Source organism: Engraulis encrasicolus, unplaced genomic scaffold, assembly GCF_034702125.1.
Source record: "Engraulis encrasicolus isolate BLACKSEA-1 unplaced genomic scaffold, IST_EnEncr_1.0 scaffold_88_np1212, whole genome shotgun sequence".
NCBI lineage: Eukaryota > Metazoa > Chordata > Actinopteri > Clupeiformes > Engraulidae > Engraulis > Engraulis encrasicolus.
This window is the reverse complement of record NW_026946236.1, coordinates 100,971-120,925: the sequence shown is the minus strand read 5'-3', so window position 1 is coordinate 120,925 and position 19,955 is coordinate 100,971. Positions and strand designations below refer to the sequence as shown.

The window sequence follows — 19,955 nt, the reverse complement described above, 5'->3', positions numbered from 1 at the left end:
GTATTGTGTATACTTCAACGGTTTGGAGTCTTGAAAAGGACATGGACAGAGGGACCTCAGCTCTCAGTTCAAACTCAGGACTTACAAAATCTGAGAAAAATCAAGGAAGTCAGAAAAAATGAATATGAATATGAAACTGAATTCAATTTATTTGAATATGTTTCGTTTGTACAACAGGGTTGGGAATCAGAGAACACTTCCATCGCCATAGAAACTATGGGCTGATATTTACTTCCTTCATCATTTGTAGATACATATTAATAAAATGTTTTAGAAAATGTGTATGAAATGTGTTGTTGTTAAGCAGTACCACAGACAAGTCTCAGTTATGTTTCGTTATCCATTAAACTGGAATCCAAAGGCTAGGTATTGTGTAAATATTCATCATGAAATAAAAGGGCATTTTTTCTCTCTGTTGTAAATGTTTTGGGTTATTTTCAAGACAGCTTTTCCTTTTGGAAATACACAGCCTACCCAAATAATGTCGCCACCAAAACAAGTAGACACACACAACTTTTGTCTCTTCTCCGCATCTTTACATCGTTATTGCTCAGTACCTAAATAACTAAGTAATAAATAAATAAAAGGTGAAATAGACAAAGGTCCATGTTGTTGGACCGCCTTTAGCTTTGATTATGGCAAGCATTTGCTATGGAATTGTATCAATAAGCTCATTATATTTTCAACCGGTGTCGAATACATTTTTCACCAATATTGTCACTGCTGACGGTAGCCTTGATCTGGACTCTGAGGTGGCCAATCCATGTTGAGAAATGAAGTGTCATGCCCCCTGAACCATGCTTTCAAAATTTGAGTCCTATGAATCCTGTCATTGCCACTGGAATATGAGGCAAATAAGAATAAGAAGAAATCAGTGAAGGGAATTACAGGTTATTCACTAGTAGTCAGGTGTTCTCATTCCTCATTGTTAGAGCAGAATTCTGTAATAATTGATCCAAGACCTGACACCAAACCTGTAAGACCTTAACCTTACATTTGAAGTGATGCCAATGATTTGACTGATCTTTCACATGATTTCAGGATGTGGCTGCACTACAGTAGTTCAGGGAGAGATCATAATATTCTCCATAGGATTGCATTCAAATTTGGGGATGCATGAATGCTGTCAACATTGGCAATCTGAGATACACCTAAAAGAAACATGCATGCCAAAATGCACTGTGACTACTGAAGCAGATCATGATATTCTCCATAGGATTGCATTCAACTCTCACACCAATCTATTTAAGCCAGGTGCACACTCAAAATGTAAAAGTTCCATGCAAAGAAAGGTTGAAACGCACACTGATGACCTCCCTTTTAATGCCTTTTCATTTCAAGACGATTCGAGCCAACACAGCCCATTCTGTACCGGATTTTAATCTGGGGTGTACTCACTTTTGTAAGTGCATGTTCAAACATTAATGGCTGTATTTAGTTTTTTTTCTGAGTGAAAAAGAAATTTAAGCTGTTAAATGTGTTGTTAAAAGGTCACTAATCATTGTGTCCAAGTGACATTTCTGTAGTACTTTCCTATAAGAAGATATACTCACAAATCCGCAAAAAACTGTGAGGGGTGTACTCACTTTCGTGATATACTGTAACTGGTCTGTTCAAAGAACAATTGGTTTGTCAGCCCAAGATTTCCATGATATAGTAATTCAAAGCAGCTGACATGGAGAAGATACACCATCATGTGTAAAAACAGTAAACTTCCAAGTCATGAGGAATACTTAGAAATTGATTGGGGTGCTAAACGTTAATGAAAAAGATAACATTTGTGAATGGGCAGCATACATTCTGGAAATAAACTACTAAGATATGAAATACTCTACCTTTAGATATCACCTATTCAGGAGTAGTAAAGCAGCTTTTCAACACTGTGGCTGTTTAGCAGTGTAATGTTGTGCACTATCGACTCTGGCCGCTTATTTATATTGGATTTTTATATCCCCATTCGGCTACCAGCTGATTGGATTCTTGTTTATTTGTGTTGTGTGAAATGAGAAGCTGAAGTGATTTTGATCAGCTGATTACTTGTCTTGTTGCATTTTACGCCTGATTTAGGCGCTCAGATTGCAAGATGTAAAGACTGATGTGAAATTGATTTATTTTGAGAAGTGCCATAAAATAAAGCTTTCCTTTCATGTGCAAAGCATTTGCCGTTTCAATTGACTTATTCGTGTAATTGTTTATGTTTATGAAATAATTAAATAATTGATAATGACAGTTAAATTGGTTACAAGAAAGCTCATAGTGTGTTTTTTTTTAATTACTGTCTAGGGACATGCAGCCTGAATTAGATTGAAGATATTTGAAAATATTCATGTCATACGTACTGTGGGCTATACTGGCATGTCACAAGTTATGTGAGTTCTTGTTGAAAAGACAATATCCACAGTTGGATAAAGTAGAAGTAGAAGTACTCTTAAATATGTAATTACAACCCTAGTGGTGTGATATTACAAAGATGAAACCACGTAGTATACCACTAGTGTTGTAACTAATTTAGTGAATGTTTCTTTAGGTTTTGTATTTCTACATTTTTTCTAACCTTTTTATTTATGCTATTTATTGCTGATTGATTGAGACTGCAAACTTAATCGCCACAGATGGGATTCATAAACTTTTCTGGATCTGAACCTGAATCTAATTACATCTGTAAGAGTTCTACTTCCACTCTGTTCTATTCTACTCTGACAATATCCAGCGACTTCAGCAGTGGTAGCACTGAGGTGTTGATGACTGAGGTGTTGAGGGGAGGATGTCACACGTGGCCTTGAAAGTGTGTTTGAATGCTGAGGGGAGTGGAGGGAGCACCTGCAGCACGTCAACATAAATAACGCAGCTGCGAAAGTCACCTCAAGAGCCTTTCAGCTGATCTCCCCTTAACACAAAGTACTCGCCACCTGTGGCAGTAGATTATATATTATATCAAAGTACTCGCCGCATGTGGCAGTAGATTATTATATTATATCAGAGTACTCGCCACCTGTGGCAGTAGATTATATATTATATCAGAGGACTCGCCACCTGTGGCAGTAGATTATATATATATTATATCAGAGTACTTGCCACCTGTGGCAGTAGATTATATATTATATCAGAGGACTCGCCACCTGTGGCAGTAGATTATATATTATATCAGAGTACTTGCCACCTGTGGCAGTAGATTATTATACCTTCAGAACGATGCTGATGCTCGGACAGCTGATCTCTTTCTTTAGTTTCAGTATTATTAGTCTAGTGTTTGGAGAGAAGCTCTTCCATAGTCGAGATCACTCGGATGTCATGATGCCAAATTCACATCAAGCCGAACTGGTGACGGATACAGACACTGCTGAGGTAGGCCTAAATCACTTCTTTGAGTTGGTCCACTTCTATAGACTGGTGGTGGATTTCTTGTTTCCTTGTTATGCACTTAATTACTGTACATATTGTATATATTGTACATTGTACATACTGTCTTGTTGTATATAATTTTAAAATAAAAAAGATTGTCGTTTCATTTTATGTAATTCTTACTGTACAGTGTAAATGCTGTACTTATTGCCCATTATATTACCGGTATATTGTATTTATGGTATCGTGCATCATTTTAGATGATAATAGATTGTCATCATTTGTTGTCACAATTTAGACTTGTTGATTTCTTGTTTGCTTGTTAGCTTGTTATGTATTTACATGCTTGATACTTAACATAGAGTACTGTGCTTATTGTATCATGTATAATTTTAGAAATGTTGTCATCATTTGTCTAATTGTATTACCTTTTGAGGAAGAAAAGATTGTGAATTGTTGTTTACATCCACCTCTGGTATTTAACCCATTGTGTCCTGGAGCGACATATACGCTGCATTCAGGTTCTTGGGATTTGAGCTGTTTTATTAAAAATATGGGTATGTTAGAGCTGAATGAACACTTTCTAGTGAAAAAGTGAAGGTTCTAGCTTTTAAATTCAACTTATTTTATGTTTTTATGTGCTTCAGAGGCTGAGATATTTAGGTTTTAGTAGGGAGAGGACACCTTTTCCCAAAAAGGGCTTAGCCTAAAATGGGTTAATAGACCAAGTGTGTTGGATAGTCCTCTCATTTGTTTATTCGATTCTGTCAACATTAATCACACTTTGCTAACAGCAGCGGTTCTAGCCATTTTGGGGGCCCTAGGCACAACATAGACATGGGGCCCTTTTGAATTATGTTTGCTAGTATTGTCCATGGCAGAGTGGACTGTTGGGGGCCCCTAATGGGCCAATTAGGTGGGGCCCTAGGCAACTGCCTAGTATGCCTATTGGTAAAAAAAAAAACAAAAAAAAAACACACACACTAAAGATATCTTCTGTGCTTGCCATTTCAGGGTTTTCTCTCCAAGTATGGCTTCATTAAACCAGTGAAATGGGAAGATATTCAGTGGAGTGAAGAGGAGTTCTCAGGAGATTTCACCAGTGGGGACACCGCACCTCTCATTCAGGAAGCAGGGGATGAGCGGTGGTCAGGTAAAGAGTCTTTGTAGAGTAAATGTGTCTTTACCCACACAGATATTCAAGAACAAGACACATTGAATTCCCGAGAGGAAAGCTAATTAAAAGTAACCCAGGGAGCTGACAGGGGGGGGGCAAAGGGACACGGAGGGCCCAGTATTGGGTCCCCATTCCATTGTGCTGAATAGGGGGCCCTTTCAGACAACTTTGTCCCAGGCCCGGCCAAAGCTGTCAGCGGCCATGAAAGTAACTAAGTACTTTAACGCAAATTACACATTTAGGCAAAGGAAAGGTGCTTTTACTTGAGTATATTTTAAGATAACTAAGTACTTTTACTCAAATTACACATACTCTAGGCCTACTTTTACTTTTTCTTCAGTAGGATTAGGCAAAGTAAAGGTACTTTTACTTGAGTATTAGTATTTTTTCTGTCCTGTTTCCCACCTCTGGTCAGGTATCGGCCCCGCGGAGAGCACTCAGCAGTTCCTCAGCGCCCTGAAAGACTTCCAGAGAGTGAGCGGCCTGCCGGTGACCGGCCTGTTTGACGACGCCACTAAGGCGGCCATGAACAAACCGCGATGTGGCGTTCCAGACAAAGACGCAGACGCAGACGCAGAACCCAACACAGTGGAGACACACACTAGTGGAGTTCAAGACAAAGACGCAGACGCAGACGCAGACGCAGACACAGAACCCAACACAGCAGAGACAGGCACTAGTGGAGTTCCCAACGTAGCCACGTCAGGTCTGGAGAGCACTGAGATGGGCAGCGGTGCTGAGACCAACCAAGAACTCATGAAGAACCCACGAGACAAATCTACAGCTAATAGAGTAGCCCAAACACACACGTACAGTGAAAGACTCTCGCGCAAGAAGAGACATCTCGCTGCCTTGGTGGGTACACTGTAAAAAATACCAGCTGCCTCAGAATTCCAAGCTCATTTAAATCCTTATTGCAAGTTGTGAGAAGCTTTGAATTGCAACTGTGAGTTCAAACAGCGCACACACACAACTCCATACAACTTACTGTAAAGATAAAGATTTTAAAGAAATTAACTTGGAATTCTGAGGCAGCTGGTAAACTTAAAATTTCAAATTAAACCATGCTGTTGCCATTGCAGTGTATAGGAGAATAACTTAACTAGGACTGTATAAGTTATCATGACTGGTATATATATGTATAGGAGAATAACTTAACTAGGACTGTATAAGTTATCATGACTTACCACTGGTATATATATGTATAGGAGAATAACTTAACTAGGACTGTATAAGTTATCATGACTGGTATATATATGTATAGGAGAATAACTTAACTAGGACTGTATAAGTTATCATGACTTACCACTGATATCTTTTTTGTTTTTACAGTGGCCTAAGAGGAGAAAGAGGAGGCATGTAGATGAGCTGGGCTACATGGCGTTCTCCAAGAGGGTGCTGCGCTGGCGTCTGATTGGTGAGGGCTACAGTAGTCAGCTGTCTATAGAGGACCAGAGGTACGTCTTCCGACTCGCCTTCCGGATGTGGAGCGAGGTGTCACCTCTCACCTTCATCGAGGACGCCCGCTCCCCCCTGGAGGACGTCGACATCAGACTGGGCTTCGGGACAGGTACAGTACTCTACATAACAGATTTACTATACTATATCGACATCAGACTGGGCTTCGGGACAGGTACAGTACTCTACATAACATATTTACTATACTATATCGACATCAGACTGGGCTTCGGGACAGGTAGGCTACTGTAGGCTACATAACATATTTACTATACTATATCGACATCAGACTGGGCTTCGGGACAGGTAGGCTACTGTAGGCTACATAATATATTTACTATACTATATCGACATCAGACTGGGCTTCGGGACAGGTAGGCTACTGTAGGCTACATAACATATTTACTATACTACGGTATATCGACATCAGACTGGGCTTCGGGACAGGTAGGCTACTGTAGGCTACATAACATATTTACTATACTATATCGACATCAGACTGGGCTTCGGAACAGGTACAGAACTCTACATAATATATTTACTATACTATATCGACATCAGACTGGGCTTCGGGACAGGTAGGCTACTGTAGGCTACATAACATATTTACTATACTATATCGACATCAGACTGGGCTTCGGGACAGGTAGGCTACTGTAGGCTACATAACATATTTACTATACTATATACTATATCGACATCAGACTGGGCTTCGGGACAGGTAGGCTACTGTAGGCTACATAACATATTTACTATACTACGGTATATCGACATCAGACTGGGCTTCGAAACAGGTAGGCTACATAATATATTTACTATACTATATCGACATCAGACTGGGCTTCGAAACAGGTACAGTACTCTACATAACAGATTATCTGTACTTTATTGATGTTAGGCTGGGCTTTGTGACAGGTAGGCTACTGTAGGCTACATAACATATTTACTATACTATATCGACATCAGACTGGGCTTCGGGACAGGTAGGCTACTGTAGGCTACATAACATATTTACTATACTATATCGACATCAGACTGGGCTTCGGGACAGGTAGGCTACTGTACATAACAGTTATTCTACTTTATTGATATTAGACTGGGCTTTGGAGCCAGTTGGATATAGGCCTACGCATAATATTATTTCATAACATTACTTCTCATCTTTTGAATGTGATTTACATTTTGTTATTTCTGTCCATCCACTTTTTAGAATTAATATCTATGTTCAATTCTGTCATCAGTTATTACATCCTGTGAATTACTAATTTCGTTTAAATTGTGCTCTCCTGCTGCTTAATAAATCATTTTTAACATATGATGATGCTGTCTATTGTCTTTAAATCATTTTTAACATATCGTGATGCTGTATATTTTCTTTAAATCATTTTTAACATTTTGTGATGCTGTATATTGTCTTTAAATCATTTGAACATTGTGTGATGCTGTATATTGTCTTTAAATCATTTGAACATTGTGTGATGCTGTATATTGTCTTTAAATCATTTTTAACCTATTGTGCTGTATATTGTCTTTAAATCATTTTTACATTGTGTGCTGCTGTATATTGTCTTTAAATCATTTTTACATTGTGAGCTGCTGCATATTGTCTTTAAATCATTTTTACATTGTGTAATGCTGCATATTGTCTTTAAATCATTTTTACATTGTGTGATGCTGTAAATTGTGAGTATTTTACTGTATACTGTACTGTATATTGTGTAATGCTGCATATTGTCTTTGTCTACGCAGGGCGCCACTTGGGCTGCACTCAGCGGTTCGATGGCACTGGTCGTGAGTTTGCCCACGCTTGGTTCCTTGGGGACATCCATTTTGATGACGATGAGCATTTCACCGGCCCCAACATGGGAGATGGAATAAGCCTTTTGAAAGTGAGTGCACACAAATATGTATATCAGGGGTGGGCAAACTCAGGCCCGGGGGCCACATGCGGCCCACTGAGCCATTTAATCTGGCCCACAAAGCCTTTTAAATCCAAAGTACCTTCTTCAATAGTTAAAAAGTCTATAGTAAGTCTATTGAAGAAATTACAAACACACAGCAAGCAGCTGGATGTCAGGTCTACAACATGGTCCTTAGTACATAAGTACATAGACACAGTAAAACTCACTAACATAAGTTTAACACATTGGCTAGACCTCTATGTGAAGTGGGTAGGAATGAATTATGTTTTTGGGTTTTTTTGTGGTTTGGTTGTTGACACTTTGGATTTTTTTTTCCATGTACACTTTTGCACATATCACACAAACATCACACACAAAGTACCATACTCACACCTAAAATTCTTAGAAAAGGAAAGGGTGTTGCAGGTGTGAGTTAGAAAAGGAAAGGTGTTGCAGGTGTGAGATTAGATTACATCTAATGTCACATCTAAATTTGCAGTGTACAGGTTTGAAATTATGTTGTCAGTATACATCACAGTCTTTATCATTATTGGCACAGGCATGTTGCCTGCGACATCTGGCCCTACGATCCATATTCTACACCCAATGTGGCCCTCAGGCCAAAATAATTGCCCACCCCTGATGTATATGCAGTGGTCTACAATTATTTTTCTCCAAGGGCCAAATCATGTAGAGCAAGTGAGGTTGCAGGCCAAACCAACGCCCCAACCCGATGACAAACAAGTTAGATGTCTGGACAGAGAACACCTTCTTGTCAATGTCTGTTATGAGACTGTTAGCATAAGATCTAACTCTCTGTGAATGCTTTGGAGAGATATTACCCACTGAACACATTCATGTTTTCATTCGTTCTGACCTCATGGCGGGCCAAATGTCTGCCATGCCCGGGCTGGATTTGGCCCGCAGCCGGCCTTTGTTTAATAAATTAAGGCCCTTGAATATTCAGGTGGAAGTAGGCCAAACCAACGCCCCTACCCGATGACAAACAAGTTAGATGTCTGGACAGAGAACACATAACATCCATTTTGATGATGATTAACATGTTAGCGGCCCCAGCATGGGAGATGGAATAAGCCTTTTGAAAGTGAGTGCACACAAATATGTATGGCATGGCCACAAATAATCTGCAATAATGCCATGATAAAACCAACTTTTGAGGCCTTCCTTATTAAAGTTGAAACGCCTTCATCATACTCTGGCTACATGTTTTATACTGTACTGTATAATATAAATTATATACTGTATCCCTCTGTAGGTGGCGCTATATAAATACATGTTGTATTGTATTGTATCCCCCTGTAGGTGGCGCTATATAAATACATGTTGTATTGTATTGTATCCCCCTGTAGGTGGCGCTATATAAATACATGTTGTATTGTATTGTATCCACAGGTGGGGCTATATAAATGCATGTTGTATTGTATTGTCTCCCTCTGTAGGTGGCGCTATATAAATACATGTTGTATTGTATTATATCCCCCTGTAGGTGGCGCTATATAAATACATGTTGTATTGTATCGTATCCCTCTGTAGGTGGCGCTATATAAATACATGTTGTATTGTATTGTATCCCTCTGTAGGTGGCGCTATATAAATACATGTTGTATTGTATTGTATCCCTCTGTAGGTGGCGCTATATAAATACATGTTGTATTGTATTGTATCCACAGGTGGCGCTATATAAATACATGTTGTATTGTATTGTATCCACAGGTGGCGCTATATAAATACATGTTGTATTGTGTTGTGTCCACAGGTGGCGCTATATAAATACATGTTGTATTGTATTGTCTCCCTCTGTAGGTGGCGCTATATAAATACATGTTGTATTGTATTGTATTGTCTCCCCCTGTAGGTGGCGCTATATAAATACATGTTGTATTGTATTGTCTCCCCCTGTAGGTGGCGCTATATAAATACATGTTGTATTGTATTGTCTCCCCCTGTAGGTGGCGCTATATAAATACATGTTGTATTGTATCGTATCCCCCTGTAGGTGGCGCTATATAAATACATGTTGTATTGTATTGTATCCACAGGTGGCGCTATATAAATACATGTTGTATTGTATTGTCTCCCCCTGTAGGTGGCGCTATATAAATACATGTTGTATTGTATTGTATCCACAGGTGGCGCTATATAAATACATGTTGTATTGTATTGTATCCACAGGTGGCGCTATATAAATACATGTTGTATTGTATTGTATCCCCCTGTAGGTGGCGCTATATAAATACATGTTGTATTGTATTGTCTCCCTCTGTAGGTGGCGCTATATAAATACATGTTGTATTGTATTGTATCCCCCTGTAGGTGGCGCTATATAAATACATGTTGTATTGTATTGTATCCACAGGTGGCGCTATATAAATACATGTTGTATTGTATTGTCTCCCCCTGTAGGTGGCGCTATATAAATACATGTTGTATTGTATTGTCTCCCCCTGTAGGTGGCGCTATATAAATACATGTTGTATTGTATTGTCTCCCCCTGTAGGTGGCGGTGCATGAGATTGGCCATGTGCTGGGCTTGCCTCATGTCTACAGATCTGGGTCCATCATGCAGCCCAGTTACCTGCCGCAGGAGAACACCTTCGAACTGGACTGGCACGACAGGAAGGCTATTCAGCACCTCTACGGTAAAGCACCGTATACTCATACAGTACAGTACTTTACAGTATACTCATACAGTACAGTACTTTACAGTATACTTATCAATAGACAGACAGGAAGGCTATCCAGCACCTCTACGGTAAAACACAGTAGGGTAATTTCATGTGAAATCAGACACTTTTGCACCCGACCGACACAGATTTCAATCATACTTGGTGTGCCTGTGTAGTAGCAAGGTAGCACCCCAGAACTGAGTTTGTGTGAATCTGACACCAATATTAAGGGAGAAACAGAATAGCAAAGGTTTACATACAGTATATCACGAAAGTGAATACACCCCTCACAGTTTTGCAGATTTTTGAGTATATCTTTTCATAGGAAAGCATTACAGAAATTTCACTTTGACACAATGATTAGTGACCTTTTAACAACATATTTAACCGCTTAAATTTCTTGTTCACTCAGAAAAAAACTAAATACAGCCATTAATGTTTGAACATGTACTCACAAAAGTGAGTACACCCCAGATTAACATCCGGTAGAGAAGGGGCTATGTTGGGTCGAATCGTCTCGAACTGAAAAGGGATGACAAGGGAGGTCATCAGTGTGCGTTTCAACCTTTCTTTGCATTGAACTTTTACATTTTGAGTCTGCATCTGGCTTAAATAGATTGGTGTGAGATTTGAATGCAATCCTATGGAGAATATCATGATCTGCTTCAGTAGTCACAGTGCATGTTGACATGCATGTTTCTTTTAGGTGTATTTCAGATTGCCAATGTTGACATCATTCATGCATCCCCAAACCATGTCAGCCCCACTACCATAATTGGCTATTCAGAGGATAAACTTGTTTGTAAAACTCACTTGTTTACCACCACATGCTTGACACAATCTAAAGCAAATTTGTTTATCTTGGTCTCAAGAGAGATGAACAGACCAAGGATATGGATCACTGGAACCATGTTGTGTGATCTGAAGAGACCAAGATAAACAAATTTGCTTTAGATGGTGTCAAGCATGTGTGGTGGTAAGCAAGTGAGTTTTACAAAAAAGGTGTATCCTCTCAATAGCCAAGCATGGTAGTGGGACTGACATGGTTTGGGGATGCATGAATGCTGTCAACATTGTCAATCTGAAATACACCTAAAAGAAACATGCATGTCAACATGCACTGTGACTACTGAAGCAGATCATGATATTCTCCATAGGATTGCATTCAAATCTCACACCAATCTATTTAAGCCAGATGCAGACTCAAAATGTAAAAGTTCAATGCAAAGAAAGGTTGAAACGCACACTGATGACCTCCCTTGTCATCCCTTTTCAGTTCGAGACGATTCGAGCCAACATAGCCCCTTCTCTACCGGATTTTAATCTGGGGTGTACTCACTTTTGTGAGTACATGTTCAAACATTAATGGCTGTATTTAGTTTTTTTCTGAGTGAACAAGAAATTTAAGCGGTTAAATATGTTGTTAAAAGGTCACTAATCATTGTGTCAAAGTGAAATTTCTGTAATGCTTTCCTATGAAAAGATATACTCAAAAATCTGCAAAACTGTGAGGGGTGTATTCACTTTCGTGATATACTGTATGAGGGTATGACACATTCAGCATTGATTATATCAGGTCACACAAAGATGTCTGTGGTGTTATTTGAAAGCTCTTTTCTGGCTCTACAAATAACACAAGCAGCATGGAATACAACACCCATCAGAATATAAATTATGATACATTGAAAAATTAAAAATTGAATATCAAAAAAACGTATATTTTAAAATGGCCAGTTCCTTGTCTAAACCAAAGAGGCTTGAGACAAGAGGGCTTACTCACTTCATAACAGCGTAGTACGAAATGATGGCGAGGGGAGTACGGAAATGTTATTCGTCTTCTACGGTCAGTATTGGAAGCATCAGGGAAGCATGCAATGACACTTCAGCGAGGGTCGGAGTGTGGAACAGGTCATAGGACAGCGTGAATGTTTGTCAGCTGTCCTTGATTACCCCCAGCAATTACTGCTGACCAACAGCTGCCATTAATTTGGCCACAAATTATCCATCATGGTGTCGCCCCCACTGACCATGCGCAAGGGAGTACGGAAATTGTATCTATCGCACCCACTGACCAATGACCATGCGCAAAGGAGTTCATTTTCCATCCACTCGTGTCCTCAGGCAACGCCCCCATACTACACCGTGGCCAATGCATTTCCCCCCAAGAGATTGTTCTTCTGTGTCAAGTTTCTTTGATCTAAACGTAGAACAATGCATCATGACAGGAAGCTGTAAGGGTCGTTTCAGTACCGTGTTCACCAATGTTCTTATACAGTACATGGGTTCTAGTACCGTGTTCACCAATGCTCTTATACATGGGTTCTAGTACCGTGTTCTGTTCAGTAATGCTCTTATACAGTACATGGGTTCTAGTACCGTGTTCACTAATGCTCTTATACAGTATATGGGTTCTAGTACCGTGTTCACTAATGCTCTTATACAGTATATGGGTTCTAGTACCGTGTTCACTAATGCTCTTATACAGTACATGGGTTCTAGTACCGTGTTCACCAATGCTCTTATACATGGGTTCTAGTACCGTGTTCACTAATGCTCTTATACAGTACATGGGTTCTAGTACCGTGTTCACCAATGCTCTTATACAGTACATGGGTTCTAGTACCGTGTTCTGTTCACTAATGCTCTTATACAGTACATGGGTTCTAGTACCGTGTTCTGTTCACTAATGCTCTTATACAGTACATGGGTTCTAGTACCGTGTTCACCAATGCTCTTATACATGGGTTCTAGTACCGTGTTCTGTTCACTAATGCTCTTATACAGTACATGGGTTCTAGTACCGTGTTCACTAATGCTCTTATACAGTACATGGGTTCTAGTACCGTGTTCACTAATGCTCTTATACAGTACATGGGTTCTAGTACCGTGTTCTGTTCAGTAATGCTCTTATACAATACATGGGTTCTAGTACCGTGTTCACTAATGCTCTTATACAGTACATGGGTTCTAGTACCGTGTTCACTAATGCTCTTATACAGTACATGGGTTCTAGTACCGTGTTCACCAATGCTCTTATACATGGGTTCTAGTACCGTGTTCACTAATGCTTTTATACAGTACATGGGTTCTAGTACCGTGTTCACCAATGTTCTTATACATGGGTTCTAGTACCGCGTTCTGTTCACTAATGCTCTTATACAGTACATGGGTTCTAGTACCGTGTTCACTAATGCTCTTATACAGTACATGGGTTCTAGTACCGCGTTCTGTTCACTAATGCTCTTATACAGTACATGGGTTCTAGTACCGTGTTCACTAATGCTCTTATACAGTACATGGGTTCTAGTACCGTGTTCACTAATGCTCTTATACAGTACATGGGTTCTAGTACCGTGTTCACTAATGCTCTTATACATGGGTTCTAGTACCGTGTTCACCAATGCTCTTATACATGGGTTCTAGTACCGTGTTCACTAATGCTCTTATACAGTACATGGGTTCTAGTACCGTGTTCTGTTCACCAATGCTCTTATACAGTACATGGGTTCTAGTACCGTGTTCACTAATGCTCTTATACAGTACATGGGTTCTAGTACCGTGTTCACTAATGCTCTTATACATGGGTTCTAGTACCGTGTTCTGTTCACCAATGCTCTTATACAGTACATGGGTTCTAGTACCGTGTTCACTAATGCTCTTATACATGGGTTCTAGTACCGTGTTCACTAATGCTCTTATACAGTACATGGGTTCTAGTACCGTGTTCACTAATGCTCTTATACATGGGTTCTAGTACCGTGTTCACTAATGCTCTTATACAGTACATGGGTTCTAGTACCGTGTTCACTAATGCTCTTATACAGTACATGGGTTCTAGTACTGGGTTCACTAATACTCTCATCACATGCCAGGAAGCTGTAAGGGTCGTTTCAGCACGGTGTTTGACTGGATCAGGAAGGAGAGGACGCCGTATGGAGAGGTCAGGGTCCGCTTCAACACCTACTTCATGCGAGACGGCTGGTACTGGCTCTACGAGAACCGTAACAACCGTACCCGCTACGGGGACCCGGTGGCCATCCAGGCCGGCTGGCACGGCATGCCCACCAGCGGAGTCGACGCATTCGTACATGTGTGGGCGCGGAACGTTGATGCTGTGTATTTTTTCAAAGGTAAGGCCATCGTGTAGACCAGTGGTTCTCAACCTTTTTTGAACAAACGCCCCCTTGACCACATCATAAGCCTCCCAAAGCCCTCTTGACCTAATCCTAAGCCTGCCAACACCCCCTTAGTATTAACAAATAAAATAGGCTCTAATGCCCCCCCAATGGGAACTAAGCCCCACCCCCACTCAGCTGTATCCTCAACACCCCCCTAGGGCCTATCAATGCCACCACTGTCATGGCTATAATGGTACGTCTTATGCGAATGAAAAGAAGAGCTCAAAACTGTAAAATATCAGAATAGCAGCAGTGTGGTGTAAAATATCAGAATAGCAGCAGTGTGGTGTAAAATATCAGAATAGCAGTGTGGTGTAAAATATCAGAATAGCAGCGTGGTGTAAAATATCAGAATAACAGTGTGTTCTGGTCTCTGTAGCACACAATTTACATTGTGTGTGTGTGTGTGTGTGTGTGTGTGTGTGTGTGTGTGTGTGTGTGTGTGTGTGTGTGTGTGTGTGTGTGTGTGTGTGTGTGTTCTGGTCTCTGTGGGGTGTTGGAGTGACCTTAAGCTGCTGGGCTGTTATCCTCTCCCTTCTCCACAGAGGGTGTGTGTGTGTGTGTGTGTGTGTGTGTGTGTGTGTGTGTGTGTGTGCGCGCGTGTGTGTGTGTGTGCGCGTGCGTGTGTGTGTGTGTGTGCGCGCGTGCTTGTGTGTGTGCGCGCGTGTGTGTGTGCTTGCGTGTGTGTGTGCTTGCGTGTGTGTGTGCGTGCGTGTGTGTGTGCGTGTGCCCGTGCGTGTGTCTGTGTGTGTGTGTGTGACCGTGTGTGTGTGTGTGTGTGTGTGTGTGTGTGTGTGTGTGTGTGTGTGTGTGTGTGCGCATGCGTGTGTGTGTGTGTGCATGCGCCTGTGTGTGTGTGTGTGTGTGTGTGTGTGTGTCTAAGTCTTTGTGTGTCTGTGTGTGCGTCTCTCTGTCTGTGTGCGTGCGTGCGTGCGTGTGTGTGTGTGCGTGCATGCGTCTGTGCGTGTGTGATCTGCTATCGTCTAAAATGTATGTGTGCGCTACACACACACTGAATATCTAAAAAGGCCTTTTTCTTTTTCTTCATTTCCTTGTGTGCAAATGCTCCTCCCCCATCCTGGTTGTGATGCTGGGCAGGTACGCAGTTCTGGAGGTACGACACGGAGAGTGACCAGGTGTTCAGCGAGGACGCGGGGGGGCAGCGCTACCCGAGGCCCATCTCCGCCGGCTTCCCAGGGGTGCCCAGCCCCGTGGACACGGCCTTCTACGACAGGAGGGACGCTCACATCTACTTCTTCAGAGGGGCACTGGTGAGCAGGGGCGTCGCTCAGGGGGGTAAAGTGGGGCTGAGTCACCAGGGCCCCATGTATATAGGGGGCCCCCACCTGAGTCACCAGGGCCCCATGTATATAGGGGGCCCACACCTGAGTCACCAGGGCCCCATGTATATAGGGGGCCCACACCTGAGTCACCAGGGCCCCATGTATATAGGGGGCCCACACCTGAGTCACCAGGGCCCCATGTATATAGGGGGGGGGGGCACACCTGAGTCACCAGGGCCCCATGTATATAGGGGGCCCACACCTGAGTCACCAGGGCCCCATGTATATAGGGGGCCCACACACAGGCCGATTTATGAGATATGACTGGGGGGGTTGGGGGAGGGGGGGGTCCCTTGGAGCTGGTTGGCCATGGGGCCCACAATATGCTGCTACGCCCCCTGCTGGTGAGTGTGTGCCCTGCCTGCCGGCCCCGTCCTCATCTTGTAAGAGAGAATAAACGCTGGAATAAATACATATTTAATATAACATCTTAATATTTAATGCTGAGTGTTAAATATATATGTAGTACACACAGCAGTTTAATGATATGATTTGAATGTAATATTTACTTACAGGACTTGCTCTTCTCTGGTTTTACATTCATATTTTATTTATATTTGGAAAATGTGGCAAGCAAAGGGTCTACAGTAGTGTAAAAACATAAAAAATGTTTAAGAAAAAAACATATAAAACATGAAACATAAAAACTGTGTGCTGCCTGTGCATGGCATGCCTATCTCTCATCAACTATTCTGATGGCATTCGGTAAAACCTCCTCTTTTGTAGGTTTATGCCTTTGATGTGAAAGCCAACCGCTTGGCGAGAGGCTACCCGAAGAAGATCACGCAGGTGTTTCCTGCCGTGTTGCCAGGTAACCACCCGGTTGCTAACCTGGACGCCGCCTACTTCTCCTACACGCACAACGCCGTGTTCCTGCTGAAGGGAGGGGGCTACTGGAGAGTGGCCAGCACTAGAGACCGCTTGAGGAGACCCTCCCTGCCCCACAATGCACTGCTGCCACGACGTGAAGTCCATGAGCAGTGGTACGACATCTGTAATGTACACAGCACAGCGCTGAAGGTGGCACGCAGATGAACATCTGAATATGTACGACATCTTTAATGTACACAGCACAGCGCTGAAGGTGGCACGCAGATGAACATCTGAATATGTACGACATCTTTAATGTACACAGCACGGCGCTGAAGGTGGCACGCAGATGAGTTCATCTGCCCAAGTTGACGGAGGCAGGCAGCTAAGAAGAGGGAGAATGGGAGAGGGAGGGGGAGAGAGAGAGAGAGAGAGGGAGAGGGAGAGAGAGAGACCATAATGACAACCGTAACGTACAATATCTTTAATGTACACAGCACAGCGCTGAAGGTGGCACGCAGATGAACATCTGCTCAAGTTGACGGAGCTAAGAAGAGGGAGAAAGGGAGAGGGAGAGAGGAGAGGGAGGGAGAGAGAGAGAGGAGAGGGAGAGGGAAAGAGATGGACAGACCATAATGTCGACTGTAAGGTATAACAGCGCTGAAGGTGGCACACAGATGAACATCTCTCTGGTGCTGTGGGGGCAGCCATGAACTAGTGGTTAAGGCTTTAGATCAGAGGGTTGCAGGTTCAAATCCCTCCGTTCCACTCCTTATCTCACTCCATGGCTGAGGTGCCCTTGAGCAAGACACCTAAACCCACATTGGTCCAGGGCCTGTAACCAATGCCCTGTACTTGAAAAATAAAGTCACAAAAAGCGTTATGTACTATGAAAAGATAAAAAAACACTATTTGAGGCACTCCTTACTAAAGTTAAAAAGCCTTTATTGATTACTGTCTACATGCCTACGCGTTTCGACCCATTGTCTTCATTATGTTATGTACTATGTATGCAGCAAAGGGTTATAACTGTTCTAGAATTGAGCCCTGCATCCTGCAAATCTGTGTCAGAGTAAAAAATTAGTGGAGGATGCTATAATATGAATGATTTCTTTGAATAATTATACTGTATGTAGAATCATGGATAGATGCTTTTCTCTGTTACAATTTGTGAATACAAATAAGGACAAGCATGTTCTGCTCTACAAAGTGTATGTGTACAAACAAAAACAGAAATGTTGGCTGTAAATTGTAATAAATTATTTATTTATCATTGTGTTGTTCATTACATTGCTTCCTGGGCTGAAGATTATAGTACAAGAATAGATAATTAGCTACTACAGAAGAATCTTTTGTTTTGAAACAAAATAGAGCATCAGGAGGTTCAGCAAAGGTGAATTTTCAAGAATTTGTTAGTTTGTACCGCACACTTTTGAGTCTCCAAAGACAGACGTCAACACTGCTATTTTCATGAACAAGACATCTCTTCACTTTCTGTGAAATATTATAAGTACTTTCCCCAATTTTCTTGCTTTGAAATTGAATGTGTAGTGAATGTGCAGTGTCCCAATGCATGTCCGCTCATGAAAGTACAGTCTACTTGAAGAATGTTGACATTTACTCACCTTTGTAAAGACACTGCTATTATTTTGAGCACAACTGTATAACTGCCACAACCAACATCACATCATAAAAACTTCTAGGTGCACTGTGTAATATTTATTAGCAGTTTCCATCCAGAATCCATGCAGCCCATCCACTAATGTTACCATTTTAATGAATACTTACCACCACCATCAAATTCTAAGTATTCATTATGACTGTGGAAAATTGCACTTTTCATTCGTGAAAGGGGGGATCTTCTCCATGTCCGCCATTTTGAATTTCCAATAGAAATTCTTAGCTGCAAACCGTACTGTACTTTGGTCATACTAATAAATATTACTTTAATATTTAGTAAATATTTATGAAATGATCCAATTTGGCAATAGGCAGCACAGTCAGCTCACAGTCACAATGAGCAGCTTGTTGCAATACCTACTCTGGCCACCAGTAGGCTACACCTTTAACTTGATGCATTGTTTCAAAACCATTAGATGTGCAAAAAGTACAGGGAAGAGATACAGTATGTTGCATAAGTGAGTACACCCTCACATTTTTGCAGATTTGTAAGTATATCTTTTCATAGGACACATTAAACAAATTTCACTTTGACACAATGATTAGTGACCTGCTAGCAACATATATAACCGCTTAAATGTGTTCACTCACAAAAAAATAAAAATACAGCCATTAATGTTTGAACATGTACCCACAAAGGTGAGTAGACCCCAGATTAAATGTAGAGTATTAGATGATTTATCTCTGAACTTACACTTAACTTATCCTGAAACGGCTTCGCATAGGCCCCAGGGGTCGTCAACCCAAAATGTCCAAAGAGCCATATTGGCCCAACAAACAAACACACACACACACACACACACACACACACACACACACACACACACACACACACACACACACACACACACACACACACACACACACCCACACACACACATAACTATCTGGAGCCGCACAAATCTTAAAGCCTTTTATAAGGCAACATGCACTGTCAATACATAAGCTGTGTACTACTATCAAAATAGACTAGGAGAAATTCAAAATGAACATTCATGATTAAATGTTTATTTTCCCTGCTGCATCCTGGAGAGCATTACGTACCGCGTGACTACTGCTGTACAACAGGCCTATTGACTGCCTAGGCCTACTTTGGTCAAAATGTTCTCATACAAGTACAAGTATTAATTTTAAAAACTAGGGCTAGGGGCTAGGGCAGATCAAGAATTAGTGTCGTGTTATGACTGCCAATTAGGATGTTGTAGTGAGTAGGCTACTAAGGATGTGTGTGAGTAAGGGGTTGAATAATGTTGATGGTGTTTCAGAGACAGAAAGGGCATTGGCTACTATATATAACCAGAAATACTGTATTGCCCCAGCTGTCTGTAGCCTCTGACATTGTTAGAGTCTGGCCTGTCAGCCTATTAGTCTATTATACG

At 41.4% G+C, this 19,955-nt stretch overlaps 1 protein-coding gene across 1 annotated transcript; it reads left to right on the top strand.

The window, feature by feature from the left end:
* The first annotated feature begins 3,294 nt into the window (after window positions 1-3,294).
* Window positions 3,295-17,218, top strand: LOC134444953 (matrix metallopeptidase-21-like). Its single transcript, XM_063194123.1, has 10 exons — window positions 3,295-3,345; window positions 4,357-4,495; window positions 4,935-5,123; window positions 5,316-5,385; window positions 5,863-6,089; window positions 7,727-7,866; window positions 10,397-10,538; window positions 14,438-14,695; window positions 15,842-16,014; window positions 16,813-17,218. Exons 1-10 carry the CDS (start codon window positions 3,295-3,297, stop codon window positions 17,119-17,121), a joined length of 1,698 nt encoding a protein of 565 aa, XP_063050193.1. The 3' UTR covers window positions 17,122-17,218.
* Window positions 17,219-19,955: the final 2,737 nt, after the last annotated feature.